This window comes from Protobothrops mucrosquamatus, unplaced genomic scaffold (assembly GCF_001527695.2).
Source record: "Protobothrops mucrosquamatus isolate PMUCROS unplaced genomic scaffold, P.Mucros_1.0 scaffold659, whole genome shotgun sequence".
NCBI lineage: Eukaryota > Metazoa > Chordata > Lepidosauria > Squamata > Viperidae > Protobothrops > Protobothrops mucrosquamatus.
The window spans coordinates 847,949-870,055 of NW_015386948.1; the positions used below are offsets into that span (position 1 = coordinate 847,949).

Here is a 22,107-nt window from a genome sequence, read left to right on the forward strand (position 1 = left end):
GAAGGACCTCACCGATTTGGTATCGCTGCTTTGAATTCTGCAGCCCGACTGACTCCCTGCACATGTTAAATATGACTGCCCAAGGGATACATTGAGAGCCAGTTTGGTCTAGTGATTAAGCTCTAGGCTAGAAAGTAGGAGACCATGAGTTCAAGTCCTGCCTTAGCTATGAAAGCCAGCTGGGTGACTTTGGGCCAGTCACTCTCTCTCTCTCTGCCCAAGGCACCTCAGAGGCTTCTTGTTGTGGAGAAAATAGGAGAAGGAAGGGGTGTGGATATGTCCTCTGCCTTGAATTATTTGTGAAAGTAATAAAGGTGGGAAGTGAATGAATGAATGAATGAATGAATGAATGAATGAATGAATGAATGAATGAGTCATATCCCCTACCCCTGCACTACCCATTCACTCTGGGACCTTGGGCAAGGCACTGTGGTAGCGTGCCTTAATTCCCCATCTGTAAAAGGGAAGACTAACATTCAATATTGTAGAACCGAGATAAAGACAACCCTTTCTTTGCTTGACCTATCCCAAAATTACCACTGTAACTTATCCAACAGTTTCACTCAGCTAGATGTGAAAGAAGAGAACGTAAATTTTCTGCCCCACCAGAACTGCAAACTGACTCAGGAATGCTACACACACGCCTTTCGCTTCACAGTTCACACCCTTGAGGGGTCCTATTGCAATTTAAGCTCTCTCTATCTTGCTACAGGCAGCATCTTGGGTTTCTTTCCTTTTATTATGGTTCCTCACACAGTCAGCCAGATGTTCAGGCTGGATTTGGCCTTTTTATCCACCTATCAAGTCCTTCCCAAGGACCTTGGCTAGGCAGATGTTTTGTGGGGCTAGAGCAGTGGTTCTCAACCTGTGGGTCGGGACGCCATTTGGGGTTGATCGACCATTTCACGGGGGTCGCCAAGCAAGGCTGTCCGCCATTTTTTTTGTCCGCCATTTTTCCCCCTTTTCCGGCGGGTGCCTTACCTCCCTTGGGCTGGGCCAGCTGGTGGTCGGCCTGCTCTGTCTCTGCCGCTTGCCAGCTACGCCTCGGCCGGCGCAGGGGGCAGAACCACGCATGCGCGGCGCTCCCGGGCAAGGAAAGTCCTCGACTTACGACCGGTTGGGTAGTCCTCGACTTACGACCGGTTTAGTCCTCGACTTACAACCGGTTTAGTCCTTGACTTACGACCGGTTTAAGTCCTCGACTTACGACCGGTTCGGGTCGTGGCATTAAAAAGGTTGAGAACCACTGGGCTAGAGGTATTGTTGCAGGATGTAAGCTGTTCCGAGTAAAATTGCCTTCTGCAATTGACTGCTCAATTATTTAAGATTTAATATTCAATTCGATTCATAGTCTGGGACTGGTACCAGTTCAAGGACCTAAGAGCTGTTAAAGCAGTGTTTCTCAACCTTGACAATTTTAAGGCATGTGGACTTCAACTCCCAGAATTCCACAGCCAGCATTGCTGGCTGTGGAATTCTGGGAGTTGAAGTCCACATGCCTTAAAATTGTCAAGGTTGAGAAACACTGTGTTAAAGTAACATCTGAGCATGTAGGCAACTCGGTGAGTAAGATTTTTTTTGGTTGCAAAGTCAGAATACGAAGGATGATAATATGAATATGATGAATTATTATTGTTTATTTTGGTATTCTGTTCCTTCCTAACTGTACACCAAGCTAAACCCTCAATAGAGACCAGCTTTAAAAATCAGGCAGAAAACCATACAGAGCAAAAAAAATAACTAAAAATAAAATCAGGGCAAAGGAGTTAAGGAGAGAAAGCACAGGAAAAAAGAAGAAGAACTCAGATTAACAGATTTCTCAGCTGTTCCAATGGAGGCTTGCTTTTGATGGTAGTTTGCTTATTTATATTTTAAGCAACCTGGAGCTCTTTCAGGAGCCTGTAAAGGGCCAGGAAGAGCCCTGGTTTTTTTCAGTCTTCTGTTTAGCAAATGTTTCAAAGAAAGATAGTGGGGAGGGGAGTCAGACAGGCAGATAAGATAAGGGGGGGAAAGACGTGCTGGAATCCACCTGCTTGCCTTCTCTGACAAACAGGAATCTGCTCCAGGCAGAAAAAGAAAAAGAGGCTGAGCTAGAAAAGACCTGGAAACTTCATTTTTTTTTTAGCTACTTGGAGAGTAAAGTTTCAGGATTCAAAAGCCATCCTCCACCTCTGGAGCGCTGCCTGGATTAAACCTTCCCCTTCTGTCCTGCTGACCCAGCCACTGGGCTTTTTAAACCATGGTTTGCGTCGTGCAAAGGAAACCAATGCTGGTGCGTTCAACTTCTGAGCTTCACAGCCCGTGTTTCCATTACAGACCACCAGGAAAGAACCGACCCACTGGCTTTTAATTTATTTTTATTTAAGGGTCTCTTTGCTGTTCCTTTCAAAGGCAATAAAAGAGACTATCAGGGTTGAAATGAGGGGTCCTTGGTGCTCTCTGAGCTTGGTTGTTTTCTCGCAGATGTTTTAATGCACAAACTAGGCAACACTGTCAATGCTACTGGCACTGATGATGTTACCTAGTTTGGGTAATAAAACGTCAGCAAGCAAACAACAAAGCTCAGAGAGCAGCAAGGAACTCTCGGAACAAGAGGGATTTAGACAATCTAGTCCAGGGGTAGGCAACCTTGGCTCTTTTATGACTCGTGGACTTCAACTCCCAGAATTCCTGAGCCAGCCATGCTGAGGGGAAAGGGAGAGGTTTCCAAGCTGAGCCATGCTGGCTCAGGAATTCTGGGAGTTGAAGTCCACGAGTCATGAAGGGGCTAAACTTTCCCCCATGCTGGCTCAGGAATTCTGGGAGTTGAAGTCCACGAGTCATGAAGGGGCCAAAGTTTCCCTCATGCTGGCTCAGGAATTCTGGGAGTTGAAGTCCACAAGTCATGAGGGGGCCATAGTTCCCTCATGCTGGCTCAGGAATTCTGGGAGTTGAAGTCCACGAGTCATGAAGGGGCCAAAGTTTCCCTCATGCTGGCTCAGGAATTCTGGGAGTTGAAGTCCACAAGTCATAAAAGAGCCAAGGTTGCCTACCCCTGATCTAGGCAAAGGAGTCACCTGGGCTTCAGCTATGAAAGCCCTCTGCACACTAGTAGGGATTTTCTGCCCTTACTACACAGTTAGGCACTCGTGCTTAAAAAAAACAACCCTATTTTTTAAAAAAAGGAGTTCCAGGTATCCAATGCAATCACCTATGCCCTCTTCCCCTTTCTGGTGACCTGGGTTGATTGCATTTGCATTTCTAAAGATTGCGTTAACACTTCTTCACAATTGCTTAAATCAGCACTGAGGTTATAAATGACAATAACAAGGAACACCTGGGCTCCTTGAGTAGCTTTACATCAGAATGATTTCCAGATGTTGAACTAAACCAGTTGGGATTACTTTTGAGGCTTTCATTGTTTCCTAGTGCCCCCCCCTGAAAGAACTCACGTGTCACACGCACTCTTCATTTTGTTTTGGGCAATTAATCCTCTCTTCCAGGATTTCTTTCCCATCCCCTCATTATACTGTGTACTCCTACACCAAGGCTATTGTAGGATGATCCTACATCAATCTTAGCCATATCATCATCTGTATCTGTGTTGCAGCAGCTCAAGGAAGCTCATATTAAGTGGAAGAAGTGCTATCAGATTCCTCCTCAGTATTTGACATCATGGCTACATCTTCCTACTGTTTTCCTGTAAGTGCAAGATCCACCTTTTTTTTGGATTAACTGAGTGTCCTTGACAGGAATTGACCAACCAGCTTGCCTAAAGCAGGATTAGAACTCACAATCTACAGCCTCCAAGGAACTTTTCAAAAGGCAACTGGACTTAGTTTTTTCCTTGAAAACATTTTGCTTCTCCTGCAAGAAGCTTCTTCAGTTCTAGTTCTGAACCGAAGGAGCTTTTGATGAGACACTAAATGTTTTTAAGGGGGAAAAAATTAAAAAAATCCAGTTGCTTTTTGAAATGCACCTATGGGACAACCATGACCTGGATGATTGAGAATCTCCAGAGACAGTCACAATCTCCTTGATTTCTAGCCTGGTGCATTAAACCACTAGGCCAGAGGTCCCCAACCTTTTGGGCACCAGGGACCGGTTCCGTGGAGAGAGGTTTTTCCGTGGACCCGGAAGGTGCGTGGTTTTATGTGCTGCTTGCATCCCATGGATGGGGCTTTACTTGTTTGTGCAGCCTGGTTGCTGGCATGCTGTGGCCCAGTACCGGTCCATGGACCGGGGATTGGGGACCCCTGCACTAGACCAAACTAGCTCTCATACCATGGCTATATACATTTACTGTTGGCAAACATGTCACTTAGAAGATATCAGGTGGGTTTGTCTTTCTGCAGATGGGAAAGATGGACTTCATTCTATTGAAATGGCTTAATGCAGCAGTTCTCAATCTATGGGTCGCGACCCCATTTGGGGTCGATCAACCATTTCACGGGGATCGCCAAGCAAGGCTGTCCGCCATTTTTTTCCCCTTTTCCGGCGGGTGCCTTACCTCCCTTGGGCTGGGCCAGCTGGTGGTCGGCCTGCTCCGTCTCTGCCGCTTGCCAGCTACGCCTCGTCCGGCGCAGGGGGCGGAACCACGCATGTGCGGCGCTCCCAGGCAGGGAAAGTCCTCGACTTATGACCGGTTGGGTAGTCCTCGACTTACGACCGGTTTAGTCCTCGACTTACGACCGGTTTAAGTCCTCGACTTACGACCGGTTGGGGGTCGCGGCATTAAAAAGGTTGAGAACCACTGGCTTAAGGCAAACCTAATAAAGCAGTGTGCAAAGAGGAAGAGTCTCAAAGCTTTAAGGTAAATGGGCAATCCACACCATGGCTCCTGTGTCAACAGAATGTAGCTACTTTGAAAGCAACACATGACAGATAAAGCATTCTCTTCTGTTGTCAGAAGAGTGCAATTGTCCCTACCTCCTATTCATTACAAAGCACCACCAATTCCTCATTAACAGCTCCCCAGGGACAAGGGGCAGTCCTGGGAATCCTGCCATACAATAGGATCCATCATAAAGGCCAGTGAAGAAGCCTCCTAATTCTTAACAGCTCCTTGGATTATTGAAGTGCCACCTTTATAATCACCTGCGGTTCCTTCTAGTAGCTTTGATGAGAGAGAGTCCCAATTCCCCCACTACCTTTGATTCCAGGGGGGGGAAAAAAAGAGGGAACTGGCTATTTTGGTCCAGGGAATGGGGATTAAGCAGTACTGTATTTTTATTAAGCCATTAGAATGGCTCCAAAATGCATTAGATGTCTTTGCTTCACCAGAGTACGCAGTGTTTCTCAACCTTGGCAACTTTACGATGTGTGGACTTCAACTCCCAGAATTCTCCAGCTAGCGTTGCTAGCTGGAGAATTCTGGGAGTTGAAGTCCACACATCGTAAAGTTGCCAAGGTTGAGAAACACTGATTAGATTCATACTTCTTAAAAGTGGCCACGCTTAAAAACACTGATCTAACTCAATACCTCTATGTTACAGCTTCTTCCACTTTTTTATTTTAGGTGGGCTAGCCAATCCCAAATTCCAATTCACAGGCAGCCCAAAAGCCAGAACCCAGCACACTACTGCTGTATCCCTCCAATTCTGAATTTCCATCTTTCGCCAAGATGGAAAATATTTTACATATACCTTGGACAACGGATCTCAATTAACCAGTGGAACAAATTGCCTTTGGAAATCGTGGATGCCCCAACACTGGAGGCTTTTGAAAAAAGTCTGGACAGCCCTCTGTCAGAAATAGTATAGGTCTCCTGCAAGAGCAGGGGGTTGGATTAGATGATCTCCAAGGTTCCTTCCAACTCTGTTCCGGTTACCTTCTCTTGATAGGTTGGTTCCTCTTGGTTCACCTTGCTCATCACAGATTTTTACGCCCCAGATTTAGTCTTGTTTGTATCGGAACTGTAGTTCTTTAAGGAGTGAGGCGACACGCACAAAGACTTACAGACTGCACTCACCAACTCCACCTCCCAGGATTGTTTGGGAGCAAGTCATGAGATCAGCCTCGGTACAGATACTACGGTCTTTCCAAAGGCTATGATGAAACCCTAGTTGTGCAAGCCGAGGCAGCCTGTACCATTCACACTGCTGAAATCCGGTCTCTCCCTTTTGCTTGCACACTTCGAACCCGGTGAACGAGCCGCCTGCATTCCAAAACACGCTGGGCTGCCCGTTTCTGTGGTGACTTCATGGCAGGAATGCTGCTCCGAGCAGGAAGTTGGGCGGTACCCAGAAGGCCATTCTAGGCTCCAGCCTTTGTTCCTGTGGCTCAGAAAAGGATGGATGCCCCCTTTTTGTCTTTTCCAGGCAGCGAGGACTCCCACCCACTCCATTGCTGATCCTCCCAAAACATTCCAGACATGCCAAAGACCTCGAAGCAGGGATGAGTGGGCTGGGAAAGCAGCCAGGGGCTTGTCAAGATTGTTAGGCCACCTCCAAGGAAAGGCCAGTCTTAAAAAAGCTTCCACTTCTTACAGGAATTCCTCCACCCAGGAATGAAAGGGAGGAGAAGAACAGGAACGAGATCGCCTCGAAAAACAGGACCACGAGTTTGCATCAGACTTCAGGAAAACGCAACGGCTGATCTTTCCTTCGGAAATAAGAGCACAGGCCGCCCTCGACTTACAACACTTCGTTTAGTGACCGTTCCAAAGTTGCAACGGCACTGAAAAAAAAGTGACAGGGCCGTTTTTCACACTTACGACCCTTGCAGCATCCCCAGGGTCACCTGATCAAAATTCGGATGCTTGGCAGCTGGTTCATATTTACGACGGCTGTGGTGTCCGCGTGTTCAGTGTTTGCGACCTTCTGACAAGCAAAGTCAATGGGGGAAGCCAGATTCATTTAACAACCGGGTTACTAATTTAACCCCTGCGATGATTCGCTTAACAACAGTGGCAAAAAAAGGTTGTAACATGCGGCAAAGCTCACTTAACAAATGTCTCGCTTAGCAACAGAAAGGTTGGGCCCAGTTGTGGTGGTAAGTCAAGGACTGCCTGTACGTACAAGAATATGCTCTTTCAGTGGCATTCATGGTCTGCTGTACCTGGACTCACCTGGCCTGAGGCAGCTCTCTTGGGGGGGGGCTTACTCAGTGGCTGGTTCCCTCCCCTCCTGCAGCCTTATCCATCCTGGCTCTTTCCACTGCAACAAATTTAAAAGGCAAATAAAAACAGGAATTTCCTGCAAACTCACCATCAGTGTTGCTGTGGGTTTTTATTTGGAAGAAGGGCCTTCCATGGAATGCAGGTAGACTGTTTAGCAACTGAAAAAAAAGTGACTTATGACTAGTCCTCAGACTGTAGCAGCATCCCCACAGTCATGGGATCAAAATTCAGGCACCTGGCAAGCCACACACATTTATGACGACGGTTGCAGCTTCCCGGGGCAACTTTCGCCTAACGGCTTCCAATAAGCCACATCAATGGGGAAAGCCATGAATATTAAACTTACATATTAATGGAAAATTAAAACTGGGAACATTTACTAGGTTATTGATGGTCTAAAACAGGGGTAGGAAAACTTGGCTCTTTTATGACTCCTGGACTTCAACTCCCAGAATTCCTGAGCCAGCCATGCTGAGGGGAAAGGGAGAGGTTTCCAAGCTGAGCCATGCTGGCTCAGGAATTCTGGGAGTTGAAGTCCAGGAGTCATGAAGGGGCCAAAGTTTCCCTCATGCTGGCTCAGGAATTCTGGGAGTCGAAGTCCACGAGTCATGAAGGGGCCAACGTTTCCCTCATGCTGGCTCAGGAATTCTGGGAGTCGAAGTCCACGAGTCATGAAGGGGCCAACGTTTCCCTCATGCTCTCAGGAATTCTGGGAATTGAAGTCCACGAGCCATGAAGGGGACAAAGTTTCCCTTATGCTGGCTCAGGAATTCTGGGAGTTGAAGTCCACAAGTCATAAAAGAGCCAAGGTGGCCTACCCCTGGTCTAAAAGATGGAATGTTAAAACAATTAAGACATACATAAACTAAACGTTATTGCTTAATGCAAGAAAGTTATTTTGTATTTGATTGAAGTATACTAATAAGAGACAGTCCATATTAAGGGAAAAAGAGAGGAAATATTGGCTGAATAGCTGGAGACTTGTATTAATAATATCTGTATGTAACTGAATCATTGTAACTCAGCCACCCCGTTGTTTTTCAAAGATATAATTGTAACTTGAGAAAATAAATAAAAAGTTTAATAGATTAAAAAAAAATGGGGAAAGCCAACTTTGCTCAATGTTCACAGGACTTACTGAAACTACTGCAGTGATGGCAAAAGAAGTCATAAAAACCAGGCGTCACTTGACAAACGCCTTGCTTAGCAGTTGAAATTCTGGACCCCAATCGCGGCCACAAGTCAAGGACTAGAAATCTGCGTATCTCAGACTGACGTGCATCTTGTTTCTTGGTAGGATTTAAAAACAGCCAGGACCTGGACTTCAAATAAAGGTGGTGTCTCCTCAAGGTCACCTTATCATTTTTTCCAAGGTAATCCAGGGAACAAAGAACTTGGAAGGATGCAAGAGACCCCGCGATTCAACTCTAACGGAGCCGTGGACTCATCCAAGAGGCCCACTCAGCTGTCTCGTGATCTGTAGAGGCAGTCCTCAACTTACAACTGTTTCACTTAGTGACCAAAGTCACAGCGGCACTGAAAAAAACCACTTATGACTGCTTTTTCCTATTTACGACCTTTGCAGCATCCCCAGGATCATGTGATCAAAATTCAGATGCTGGGCATCCGACTCATACTTACGACCTTTGCTGTGTCCCAGGGGGGTTACGTGATCCCCCTTTGCAACCTTTTGACAAGCAAAGTCAATGGGGAAGCCAGATTCATGTAACAGCCGGGTTACTAACTTATCAACTGCCGTTGATTCACTTAACAACTGTGAAAGAAAGGTTGTAAAATGAGGCAAAGCTCACTTAACAAATGTCTCACTTAACAACAGAAAATTTGGGCTCAATTGCGGTCGTTAAGTCGTGGGCTACCCGTAGCCCTTTGAGAAAAATGGAATAAGCCGACTAGAGAATCCATGGGATCTGTGTTATCAGCAGATGTGGACTCAGAACGGGACGAGAAGTAGATGTTAAGGCAGTGCTTCCCAATTTTTTTTCCATTAACCAAAATTGCTTATCAAAAAGTCCTCGATTAAATCTCCCCTGTCGTGGCTGTTTAATGTGTCATTACCCCAAGAAAAAAAATGACCCAATTTCAGATAATTTATCCAAGTTTAGGAAGTCCTGCTTTAAGGTGACTTGCAACCTCATGAAGCACAGAGAAAGCTTTTTCCGAGTACCTTGGAAATCCTCGGCATAATAGTGGATGGGATAATACAAAGATAATTTTCACTGCTCACACCCATGGAGTTCTCTGTCCTGTCACAGTGGGAATTCTCCTTCCAGGGTGTCAGCGGGGTCTAGAATCCAGGATTGCAGGCTAACTCAGCTCATACTGCCAGGAGCTCGATTCCTTTGATCCTGACCGGCTCAAGGTTGACTCGGCCTTCCATCCTTCCAAGGTCAGTAAAATGAGGACCCAGATTGTTGGAGGGGGTCATTATGCTGACTCTGTAAACCGCTTAGAGAGGGCTGTATTTAAGTCTAAGTGCTATTGCAGTGGTTCTCAACCTGTGGGTCGGGACCCCATTTGGGGTCGATCGACCATTTCACGAGGGTCGCCAAGCAAGGCTGTCCGCCATTTTTTTTTGTCCGCCATTTTTTTGTCCACCATTTTTTTCCCCTTTTCCGACGGGTGCCTTACCTCCCTTGGGCTGGGCCAGCTGGTGGTCGGCCTGCTCCGTCTCTGCCGCTTGCCAGCTATGCCTCGGCCGGCGCAGGGGGTGGAACCACGCATGCGCGGCGCTCCCGGGCAGGGAAAATCCTCGACTTACGACCGGTTGGGTAGTCCTTGACTTACGACCGGTTTAGTCCTCGACTTACGACCGGTTTAGTCCTCGACTTACGACCGGTTTAGTCCTCGACTTACGACCGGTTGGGGGTCATGGCATTAAAAAGGTTGAGAACCACTGTGCTAGTGCAATCAGGAAATCATTCCCAAGAGTGCTCCAAAACCAAGTTTATCACTGTCAAGGCCTGAAGTAGATCTGTATCTAGACCAGGTGAATTAAGCCCTAGTATCTTCTAGGTGCATCCTAAATTCCAGGATAACCAACATGCTCTGTGAGGGCATGCAGCAGGCAAATGAGATTAATAGAACAGAAGACTCGTTGGTTATCAGATTATGCAAACTGACTCCGGAACCTTGTAGACAATAGAACATCCTAATAGCTCATTCCAAAACACATTCCTAATATGCTGAACGAGTATTTAAGAGCAAGTTCTGTGTTCTGCATTGGTCAAGCAGGATCCAAAAGCGAAGGAATCTGCTGAAATATTACAGCCATGGGATCTGCAAAACAAAAAACAAACAACCAACCCCAAGTGCAGGATTCTTGTTTGTGACGAGCGCCCTCTACTGGCTAATTGTATATGCTACATTGGAAATGAATGTTCTGTAACCAACTTTGCTTAAGGCACTTCTTGCTTATTCAGCTGCTGTTAAAAATAACTTTGTGATCCTGTTCCAGTGCAGATTTTTAAGTTGTTTTGTTCATGTACAAAGCGCCATAGCGTACATGTGGCCCTTTTCAAAGTATATACATTCTGCAGTCTCACCATGATACATTAGTAATAAGGTATATTTTTTTGGTCTTGTTTTTAGACCTTGATACATAGGAAGTGCTGGGACCCATTGCTACTATTCTGAATTATAATTCATCAGTCTTCTGTAGATTCATGGTGGGTTTCATTGTATTACAAGATCTAAAGTGCAGAAAAGAGCAACAACGTTGATTAGGAGTCTGGAGACTTAAAACATAGGAAGCACGGCTGCAGGAACTGGGTTTATCTAATCTAGTGAAAAGAAGGACTAGGGGTGACTTGATAACAGCGTTCCAATATCTCAGGGGCTGCCCCAAAGAAGAGGGAGTCAAGCTATTCTCCAAAGCACCTGAAGGCAGGACAAGAAGCAACGGGTGGAAACTAATCAAGGAGAGAAGCAACCTAGAACTAAGGAGAAACTTCCTGACAGAACAATTAACCAGTGAAACAACTTGCCTTCAGAAGTTGTGGGTGCTCCATCACTGGAAGCTTTTAAAAAGAGACTGGATAACCATTTGTCTGAAATGCTATAGGTCTCCTGCTTGAGCAGAGTGTTGGACTAGAACAGGGATAGACAACCTTGGCTCTTTTATGACGCATGGACGTCAAGTCCCAGAATTCCTGAGCCAGCCATGCTGGCTCAGGAATTCTGGGACTTGAAGTCCACGCGTCATAAAAGAGCCAAGGTTGCCTACCCCTGGACTAGAAGATCTCCAAGTCTCTTACAACTCTACTGTACAGTTATTCTGATCTGGGAGTGGTGCCTGTGGTCTGTCTTGGACCCCTGAATCTGTTAAATTGACTTTTAGCTGCAGTCAATCAGTGGTAATGAAAGAGGCCCTGGAGAAAACATGACGAGCAACAGCACCGCTCATAGCACATCGTGCAATTGGCACAGCAGAAAATCGCGATATGTTTTAACCAGCCCAAGAGCAGCTGTTTTCCAAAAACTGTTTTTGAAGACCTCAATGCCTCTGGAAATGGCATTTGGCCCACAAAGGAGAGGAAGCAGGCCAGCTCTTATTATGTATTAAATCGAAGGAAATACAACCTCAAAGTCCCACTGAACACCTTTGATGAAAATCAGGACATCCACGCCAGAAAGTGAACCCTGCAACCCAGCGTGACACAGGTGAGGTTCTCTCACTATTCCGGCAGGTAACACAAAACAGCGGCACTTACTGTGCTGAGCCTCCAACTGGCTGTTTTACTGAAACCACATCTCCAATACCATCCCCAGAAAATAAAATAAAATAAAATAAAATAAAAAAGCCAGCCTCCTCGTAACCTCCCACACCCTGGGACCTGTATAAATATAAATACAGGCAGTCCTGGATTTACCATCGGTCACTTAGCAAGAGTTTGACCCCTCCCTCTAAAAAGGTGCTTACAAACCAATCTCAAAGTTCTGACAGTGGTGAGATAGCTTTTGGGGTGCTTGGCAACTGCCCCCCATTTAAGGCCCTTTCCAGACTTCTGCGGTCACACGACCACAATTTATGATGGTTTTTGCCCCCAACACGTCCATTGGGTACAACAGGTTTGTGTAACCACGACGGGGTTTTAACAGCTGTTGCAAAAAAAAAAAAAGGTTCTAAAATTGTGTATGGTCATTTGGAGACCTACTTAACAACTGGCAGAACTTCCTACCGTTAATTCCTGGCCCAATTTTGGCTGTAACTCAAAGACCACCTCTGTGCAATTCCCTTTTCTGCCACGACTGCTCATCTTTGCCTCAAGTGATAGGGGAACAGCTACATCTCTCTCTCTCTCTCAATAAATAGCGCATTATATCCACATGAAGCAGTTATTAACAGTAGCTTGCAGCCAAACCTACTCCATACGATTATTAAATAGAACAGAGGGTTTGTTTAAAAAAAACCAAACACCTGATGGGCCATTTACCTGTGCTAGAAATTACAAAAACTCCTTCCTAACCTCAGAGGGGAGAGAGGAACATGGTTGCCCAAAGGCAAAGAGCAAAGGCAGGCGTGGGGAAGATTGTTTTATCCATCCTTATCCACATACACATATATATTATATTTCATTCACATAGAGATCTGGCTTAATATCTTAAGAGAAGCATCACAGGGAAAGCCAGCCTTCAAAGCTGAATCCACGCCATCCAGGACCCGGAGATTCCAACTTCCCTTCAGTCTTAGATGTGCATGGTGGGGCAGCGAGAGACCGGCAACGGGGGCAAGGCAGAAGTGCTTCAGCCACAGAACCAAAGAATTAAGAGAGCTCCCATTGCTTCTGGGAGCTGCTGGCTGCAGATCGGGATTAATACGGGCACAACAATCACACTCCGAAGTCCAGGAACCAAGGCCTACTTGGCACGGTGGGAAGCTCAGCCAAGTCATCATTTCTGGAGAGGCCAAAAGACAAATGTCCATGCCGGCAAGCATTTGTTCCTTGAAGAGGGATGCCCGAAACCTGCCTAAACTAATTTAAAAAATAAAAAAAAGGCCATTTGCCTTGAGGAACCCCATCTCCCTCCCTCAACACCTTCCCCAAAGGCCCCTGCATGGCATTCTGAGCTGAGATGGTGGTGGTGACCCTTGCCGTCTTGCACCAGAGGCCTCCATTCCTGCAGATGTCTTTTAAGAGCTGGATCGTGTTTGGTGAGAAGCAGCTTTGCTTAGATCCCTGGCAGAAAACCTCCGTCGGACGGCATTCCCGTTCAGCCTCTTGAGCTCCCCTCCCATCTAAGACTGGGAATAGACAGCCAGGATGGTGCCGTCCTCTGCTGGGCTCTGGTAGCGCTGGCGGGCGTGCTTCTCGCAGTACATCTCTTCGCCAACCCAGAAATGGCCGCGCATCTTCAGGTTGAGCCCACAGTCGGTGCAAACGTAGCAGGACGGGTGGCGGTAGCGGTTCTCTTGGATTCTCACAGCCTGGTATCTGGGGAAGACGGAACAGAAGAGAGTCCGTGAAAAGGACTAGCATCCACAGCAGGGGTGATTCAAGCTCGGCAAGAGTTGTAGACTTCAACTTCCAGAAATCTCCAGCCAGCAATCCACAAGTCGAAGTCCACAAGTCTTAAATTTGCCAAGGTCGGATACCCCTGATTTACAGCAAGCCAACCATCGTCAACCAAGTGTCACCCACCCTCTGAAATGCTGGCTTAACCAAGCATTCTCAACTGTCAACAAGAGTTGCAGCCTGCTCTAACGCCCTCTGAGAGCCATTATGCCTGTTGCCATCTCAGTCTTTGAAGTGACTTTGCAATGAAACAAAATAAAGATATTCCTGCAGATGTAATCCAGGTATGTTTATGTTTATTTAGATTTGTATACCGCCCTATCTCCCTTACGGGACTCAGGGCGGTGAACAGGCAATAATAAAAATCACAATAAATATCTATTCTAAAATCAAATTAAATAAATAAAGGCCTGCTCTAAAATACCCCATATAAAAACCTGTACTAAAACCTAATTAAGACTACGCAAACTTTTTTGCATAGATTATTATTGTTGCCTCCAAGAGCGTTGATGGCCTCTTCAAAGGAGAGTGTGGAGTGATGGCTGGATTCAGCTGCTCCACCTCTTTTGGGAAACAAGCAAGCATGCAACAGTCAAGCTGGTATTTAAGGGGTGTATCACTCACGTATACCCCAGCTCCAAGTATCCAGACAAGTACATTCCAGGTGATTGGAACTCAACTTCCATAATTCTCAGCAGTGGCCATGCTGGCTGAGATTTCTGGGAGTTGACATTCTCACATCTGGAAGTTACCCAGTTTGGGAAACATCGATCTAAAAACAGGTCTGGGTTTCCGAAGTCAACAGACAGCACCACGGAGCACCACTCAATGGCCACCACATTTTAGTGGTACGGTATTTCTACATCAGGCCTCTAAAACTGGATTTCCTTTTTTTTAAAAAAATAAGTTCTTATTGAACATTTTACAATGTTCAATACGTTGTCACTTTTTACATTGTATTTATGTAAAAAGTCAGCCATACATTCTTTTTCTCTAACCAACATGCTTCATCTTCATCCATCTTCTCTTTCCATTTTTCCAGCCTGGCAGGTTGCGCTGCCCTTTCCAGTTGTGGCTTGCAAAATCGCCGCCACGGAATCAGCCCTTTAATCATGCAACACCATCCCCAGCTCTTATTCAAACAAAAAAACAAACAAACCAAGGTTTGGGTGCTCTTGAGGCACAAAACTGTCCCGAGTGCTTAGCCCTTGCCCCACCTCTGGAGTTAGCCCCTCCCAAGGATTCCTTCGAAGATGAAAAGGAGGAGGAACACCTAGGCCCATCATCCTTGCCTTCTTTTATCTTTATTTTTTATTCAGTTTATCCCAATTTCTTCCTTGTGAGCTGCCCAGTGTCTCTCAGTTAAGCGGCATACATGTTTTAATAAACTAGCTACGGAGGTTCCTAATTGTGCAGGTCATAGTGGTCCCAAAGCTGGATCCCGAACTACACTTTCTTGTTTGTTTGTTTTTCTTTGAAAACATTTCAAAGAACCGAAGAAGCTTCTTGGATGAAAGACGAAATGTTTTCAAGGGGAAAAAAAAACCCCAAGGAGGTCCAGTTGCCTTTTGAAAAATAATTTGTTTAATAAACGATTAATACAAAAAAAAAGCCCCAAAGAAAAATGCATGCTTACATCACCACTTTAGTGTCTCAACCACTGCTACTCTTGCTTGTTGGTGCAAAACAGACCCTTACCGAACCATCCCTACCCACTTCCTTTCTGTGTGTGTGTGTGTGTGTGTGTGTGTTTTAATGAAAGTTTCCTGCTAGAAATTCATTATACATTGTCAGGGCACGCAGGCACTTCATTCTCTGTAAACAGCCCCTGGAATCTCTACCCACCAGACGGCTATAAATAACAAACCCTTTTGCCCCCGTTGAAGGGTGTAAGTTAAGTGGCAGGGCCTCCCCCCCTCCCCAGAGTTAAATCCAAACTTCCTACAATCTGAAATATCTCTCATATATACAGGGAGTCCTCAATTTATGACCACCAAAAAGACTGGTCAAATTCGCTAAGCGATACGATCATGAAGGGAGGTGTCCTGTGGTTGCAGCTGATTTTATGACCCTTTTTGAGGTCATTAAGCGAGACGTCCCACGACTGGGCCTTGTAACTTCCTGCCAGCTTCCCCTTTTGCTTCTTGGAAGCTGACTGGGAAGGTGGCAAATGATGATTGTGCGATGGCAGGAGGATGGAATTGTCGTAAGTGTGAGCCAGTGGCCACGTGCCTGGATCGTGATCACACGACCTCAGGGACATTGTAACGGTCATAAGTAAAGGACTGATCATACGTCACTTCTTGCGGTGAAGCCAAAATTTTGAACGGTCACTAAATGAATCAGTGAGGACTACCTGCATTGGACCAAGCTAGCATAATGCCCAGCCACAGGGTGCTATAATCCAGCCCACCAAATTGCCCCGTGCCCTTCTCTTTGCTTACCAGAATAACAGAGTTGGAAGGGACCTTGGAGGTCATCTAGTCCAACCCCCTGCTCAAGCAGGAGACCCCTATATTAACATTCCAGACAAGTGGCTGCCCAATCTCTTCTTAAAACCCTCCAGGGATGGGGAGCACCCACAACGTCTGGAGGCAAGTCAGTCCACTAATTAATTGTTCCGACTGTCAGGAAATTTCTCCTTAGTTCTCGATTGCTTCTCTCCTTGGTTAAGTTTCCACCCATTGCTTTTTCTCCAGCCTTCAGGTGCTTTGGAGAAGAGGTTGACCCCGTCTTCTGCGGGGCAGCCCTTCAAATAGTTGAAACCGAAGGCCTTCCTTCCCCTCTATTCCAGTCCCTTTTGGTACCAACCCTACTTAAGGATTAGCCATACTCACGTGATGGGGCTGTCACACTTCTCACAGATGTGCAGCTTCTGATTGCTCGCTGCCACAGCGCTGCTGACCGGCTTGTGCAAACTGGGAGAGAGCTGGCTGGGGAATTGTGTTGTTGTTCCCTCTGTCAAAGTCATACAGGAGGTACATTAGCAAGCCGTAATTAAAAAAACATGACCGGTTTTAAAGAATGTACAGTCCTATGTATATTGACCCAGAAATTAAGTGGGGTTTTTTTTTTCTTCTTCTCAGCGAAAATCACACCTGCAGCCTCAAAAGAATCCTTTCAATTGAATTTGCTTTTCTTCTTTCAATTTCAGTATTAATAGCCATTTCAGGAGTGCACATTTAACAGGCATACATAGAAGGGAAATATAATGGTTTATAATTTTCTTGTTTATTTCTTTTCCTATGTGGCATCCATCAGAAACATCCATGCCCTTACCCTCTTAGAATTACCAATTAAAGTCTGCCAGCTGAACGTTTCAGCTGACTACTATAGTCTGTCAACAAAGATTATATAGCCCATCCAGAGGCCGGTTTAAAATGCTGGTTTATCTGCCTCTTGAATTTAGGTTTCCTACCTTATTTGCCCCCGTGACCACACAGTCTTCCAAAACAGAGCAGTGAACTAGACCAACAATAAAAGAATCAATACTTTTATCCCATGAGATTATTACGCGGTAGCAATGAATTCTACAGGCCGACCCATCAAATTTAATGTTACCGAGTTTCTCATTTTTCCAGCTAGTTTGTTCTACCTTATTTTCACCCTTCCACTTGTGATTTTGTAAAAAGAACATGGGAAAACAAGCCCATTTTATGCTATCTGTCCTACTAGAAGCATTTCCCATAATCTAATCGTATTTTGCAAGCATGTATTTCCGTAACACACGTGATAAAAAAAATGACTACAACGGAAAAGGCTGGATCTGAACACGCTTGGATTAAAACGCAAAGCCAATTTGCGCCATCGTCTTCCTTCCTTATATTCATAGATGAATGCCCTCTCCATCGTCTCCCTCGTTCACCTTTTTCATCCAATTCCAGAGCCACCTGGAGCAAGCGGAAAGTGCTGGATTGCCGTGGCACAGCTCTTGTTTCACGGTTTTCCTGCATCAGCTTGTACACCTCCGAATCTCCTTCCAAATGGTACATGGTTGGCTCGGAATCCAAGCTAGAGAGACAAAACAGGTACAGTCAGGCTTAGGATGAAGGAAAAAATACCTCAAGGAGGACAGGATAAACTAGTATTTCACCCTTTTACAGTGCCTGAAAGAAAAGGGATGGTTGGGGCAGACCAAAGTAGGGGCTGGGGGCAGTCCTTGTAGGCTGTTCGTAAGTTCCAAGTCTCTAGAGGTACAGATGTTATCATGAAGATACTTCTTTGACAATGGAACACATGTAGGACACTCCTTGCTCCAGACAGGACAAGATTTCAGAAAGTGACTGTTCTCTATCCTGGTTTAAAGTCAGTAAAATGCCCATTCGATGATAAAGAAGTATCTCCAGTACTTCTGCTCACTACATTTTCCTCTCTGACAGACAAGATCAACCACAACCAGCAGAAGAAGTCAATGAAGATCCAGACAGGCAAATGGGATGCTAGCAGAGGGGCATTCCCATTAGCTGAACCAAGGAGAAAAGCTTATCCCATCCAGATGTGTCCTTCAAAGCTCTTCCAGATACCTTGCCAAAAGGAAATGGGACATTCTGTAGATGCACCCGTGTTAAGGCGGCACCTGTCCCGCTTCTTTCTGCCAGAACCGGCCCCCAGAGTGTAACCAGGTTTAGGAAGGCTGCGAATTAACCCTCCTAGCAACAGCTAATCTGGTAGCCCTCTCACCACAATTTTTTTTTCTTCCTCCGCTCTTCAGAGTTGCTCAGAGTTGGATAGTCTTGCTGTCTCTCCCGTTCTGAAAGCACAGGCAGAACACTCCCTCGACACACAATCCTTAGACCTGCCCCGTCTCGACCTTCTTCGTCAGCAGCTCTGACGAAGTGTGATTAACCCTCACACTTCCTGGCCCAATAAATGATGCTTAGAAAGTGCATTTTGCTGATGTGGAAGGCTCAGACACACTAATCAAAGAAGAGGGCTTCCTAGCAGGAAGAGAATTTTTCCCTAGCGCCAAAATGAGTAAACGCTCCTGGACGGAAAGATGTTATCTTCCTTTGCCCACCTCCAGCAAAAGACCCTGTGGGAGATCAACTGCCAGCCTCTCTTGAGAAATTAGCAACATTTCACGTCATCTGTTCTGATGCTCCAACTACTTGGTGCAGGGGTAGGCAACCTTGGCTCTTTTATGACTTGTGGACTTCAACTCCCAGAATTCCTGAGGGCTCAGCTTGGAAACCTCTCACTTTCCCCTCAGCATGGCTGGCTCAGGAATTCTGGGAGCTGAAGTCCACACATCTTCAAGCGGCCAAGGTTGAGAAACACTGCACTAGTCCAGGGGTAGGCAACCTTGGCTCTTTTATGACTCGTGGACCGACTCCCAGAATTCCTGAGCCAGCATGGGGGAACTATGGCCCCCTTCATGACTCGTGGACTTCACTCCCAGAATTCCTGAGCCAGCCCGGCTCAGCATGGAAACCTCTCCATTTCTTCTCAGCATGGCTGGCTCAGGAATTCTGGGAGTTGAAGTCCACGAGTCATAAAAGAGCCAAGGTTGCCTACCCCTGCACTAACCTATAGTTTTACTATCTTTACTATCATTGTTTGCGAGCAAGTGTTCTATCCCTAAATAATGGCAGGAGTGGGTTGCCAGTTTTCTGTTTTGAATGGGTAGTGAAGATTTGAAAAACCTTTCTCTAGAAAGGCCACTGAAACAAACCAGTGCTGAAGAATGAACAACAACGCACCCCCACACCCCAGGACCTGCATCTTTGGTCATCTGAAAACATACAATATAGATAGAAGCTGAAAAACATCTATCGAAAAACAAGTCACACTGGACCAGCATGGTAGATCCTGGTCTATAAGCTTCAACGAAAAGGCCTCCATCTTGCGGTGGGCTCATTTGGACTGGGCATAGAACAATACTATTACACCGGTGTACAAACTGCACCCTGACAATGACTACGTTCCTATATTTAGTTCAAGGCAGTCACACCCAAACTCTTGTCAATCGTTTTTTATACTGCTTCTTGAAGAGACTTGCATCAATAATAAAAAAGAGAAAGACACACATGCCCTTCCTTTTATCAATAAGGAAGGAACAGAGTACACACACACACAAAGGAAGGGTGTGGTTTGGTAGTGCAAAGATGAAAGTGGTGAACTTGACAATTCGGTTCAAAGTAGAGTTATCTTGACTGAGCTAATAGAATAGAATAGAATAGAATAGAATAGAATAGAATAGAATAGAATAGGATAGAATAAGGAATAGAGTAGAGTAGAGTAGAATAGAATAGAATAAGGAATAGAGTAGAGTAGAGTAGAGTAGAGTAGAGTAGAATAGAATAGAATAAGGAATAGAGTAGAGTAGAGTAGAGTAGAGTAGAACAGAACAGAATAGAATAGAAGCCTTTTGCTTAAGAATGGTAGGAAAAAAGATCACATCACATGCAATTCATTTAGCAACTGCCCTGCTTAATCATGGAAATTGTGATCCCAACTGTAGTCATAAATTGAGAACTACTTGCATGTACAAAACTGCCAGTCATTGATCCACTGAATTTGGTCAGAAAAGTCAAGATGGCAATCACAATAGTGCAATTGAAGCTCCACCTGTTTCTCTCTCTCTCTCTCTCTCTCTCTCTCTCTCTCTCTCTCTCTCTCTCTCTCTGTGTGTGTGTGTGTGTGTGTGTGTGTGTGTGTGTGTGTATGTGTGTGTACATGTACATTCCTGATTGCTTTGCAGGTCCAGAGTTAATGATGGGAGCCTGAATTCCTGGCACTAACCATCAGAATGATGAGTTTCTTCCTAAGACTTTAGAAGGCTGAATACAATCAGACCAGACAATCAAACTAAATAAATCACTGGTTTGACTCCAGGAGCAAAACCAGATCCAGATGTGGCTCGTCCCCAACTGCATCCTCTCACAACTTGCTCTTACTTCAAAACTAATTTGAAACCTGGAAAGGGGAAGACCTTTAACCTTTCTTTCACTCCATCTCCCTGAACTTATTTTCTCCTCTGGCTCGCCAATAAAAAGATACGGTTGGGGGAAAAATTAGTTACAATAATTCATCTGTTTATTTCTCCCACTCCTCCATGGAACTTGGAAAGGCAATTTAAGTCTTTTTAAAAAAAAATAAAAAAAAATAAAAAATCCCAACTACTACAACTACTTTAAAGTAAAGTAAAAAGTGTTGGAAGATCTACAGACAGAATCTGAATGTCACTCTTTGCCAATCCCTCCCTTATCTTAAGTAATTATTATGGCCATTCAGTGCCAAGCCAGCATCATTTCTATTCGGCAGAAGAGAAAAAAAACTTGTTAGGAGTTTCCAAACAAACTACAGTATACTCTGTTTTGAACAAGTATCTCCTAGGGCAGGGGTGTCAAACTCGCAACATCACGTGTCGCAACGTATTGTGACTTTTTTCCATTGCAGGCAATGGGGTAGGCACGGTTTTGCTATGATGCATCCGGCCCGCAGACCGACAGTTTGACACTCCTGTCCTAGGGCAAAGGTGTCCAAACCTGGCAACTTTAAGACTTGTGGACTTCAATTCCCAGAATTCCCCCAGCCGGTCACGAAGTCCACGAGTCTTAACGTTGCCAAGGTTGGAAACCTCTCTCCTAGATTCTCCTACTTAATCCATTAGAAACCAGGCAAAGTCCATTACCTGTAACTGCGGTTATAGGAAGATGGACCTCTTTCCTGGTCCTTCCTGATCTCCCAAGGGTTGGAGTATGAGTATCCACCAGGAGATGGAGAGCCGTTTAATGGAGGCAGCACTGTCACTGGAGACACCCTGGAATGGGTGAAGTTCCTTTGTTCTTGTATCTGACGTAATGGAAAAGAGACAGTAGGATGACAACACATAGAAAAGGCCATTAAGATTGCCACAATCAATCCCAAAAGTACAGTACTTTGCAAATATAACTTTTTATAACAGATAGAACTAAACTCGTATCATTCATTCATTCATTCATTCATTCATTCATTCATTTCCCACCTTTATTATTTTTTACAAATAACTCAAGACAGCAAACATACCTACCGCTCCTTCTCCCTCCTGTTTTCCCCACAACCACAACCACAACCCTGTGAGGTGGATTAGGCTGAGAGAGTGACTGGCCCAAAGCCACCCAGCTGGCTTTCATGCCTAAGGCAGGATTTGAACTCACAGTTGCTCAACTTGCTACAGCATAGAAACTCCCCAATTACAGGTATTCAGCTTTGCAAACTTTCATTATTAACGTCCAGGGACCAACCTGTTTGTCTTTTTAGGAGGGAGGCTAAACAATGGCGACAAATTCTAGTAATATAGGCACGAGGCTAAAAGACAAGATGGATTCCCTGTGCATTTCAGCAGTCAGTCCTACAAAAAATACACAATAATCTCACAACCCACATATTCTCCTAGACCAGCGGTTCTCAACCTGTGGGTCGGGACCCCATTTGGGGTCAATCGACCATTTCACGGGGGTCGCCAAGCAAGGCTGTCCGCCATTTTTTTCCCTT

The 22,107-nt window shown here is 45.4% G+C and overlaps 1 protein-coding gene across 1 annotated transcript in view; it reads right to left on the reverse strand.

Moving 5' to 3' along the window:
* Positions 1–12,639: 12,639 nt before the first annotated feature.
* PDLIM2 (PDZ and LIM domain 2) overlaps positions 12,640–22,107 on the reverse strand; it is a 52,422-nt gene continuing 42,954 nt past the window's right edge. Inside the window, exons 7-10 of the mRNA XM_015817965.1 lie at positions 21,266–21,426; positions 17,498–17,643; positions 16,470–16,590; positions 12,640–13,551 (exon numbers count right to left, since the gene is read on the reverse strand). Of these exons, the coding sequence (XP_015673451.1) occupies positions 13,356–13,551; positions 16,470–16,590; positions 17,498–17,643; positions 21,266–21,426 (624 nt within the window). The 3' untranslated portion in view covers positions 12,640–13,355. The remainder of the gene's footprint in view (positions 13,552–16,469; positions 16,591–17,497; positions 17,644–21,265; positions 21,427–22,107) is intronic.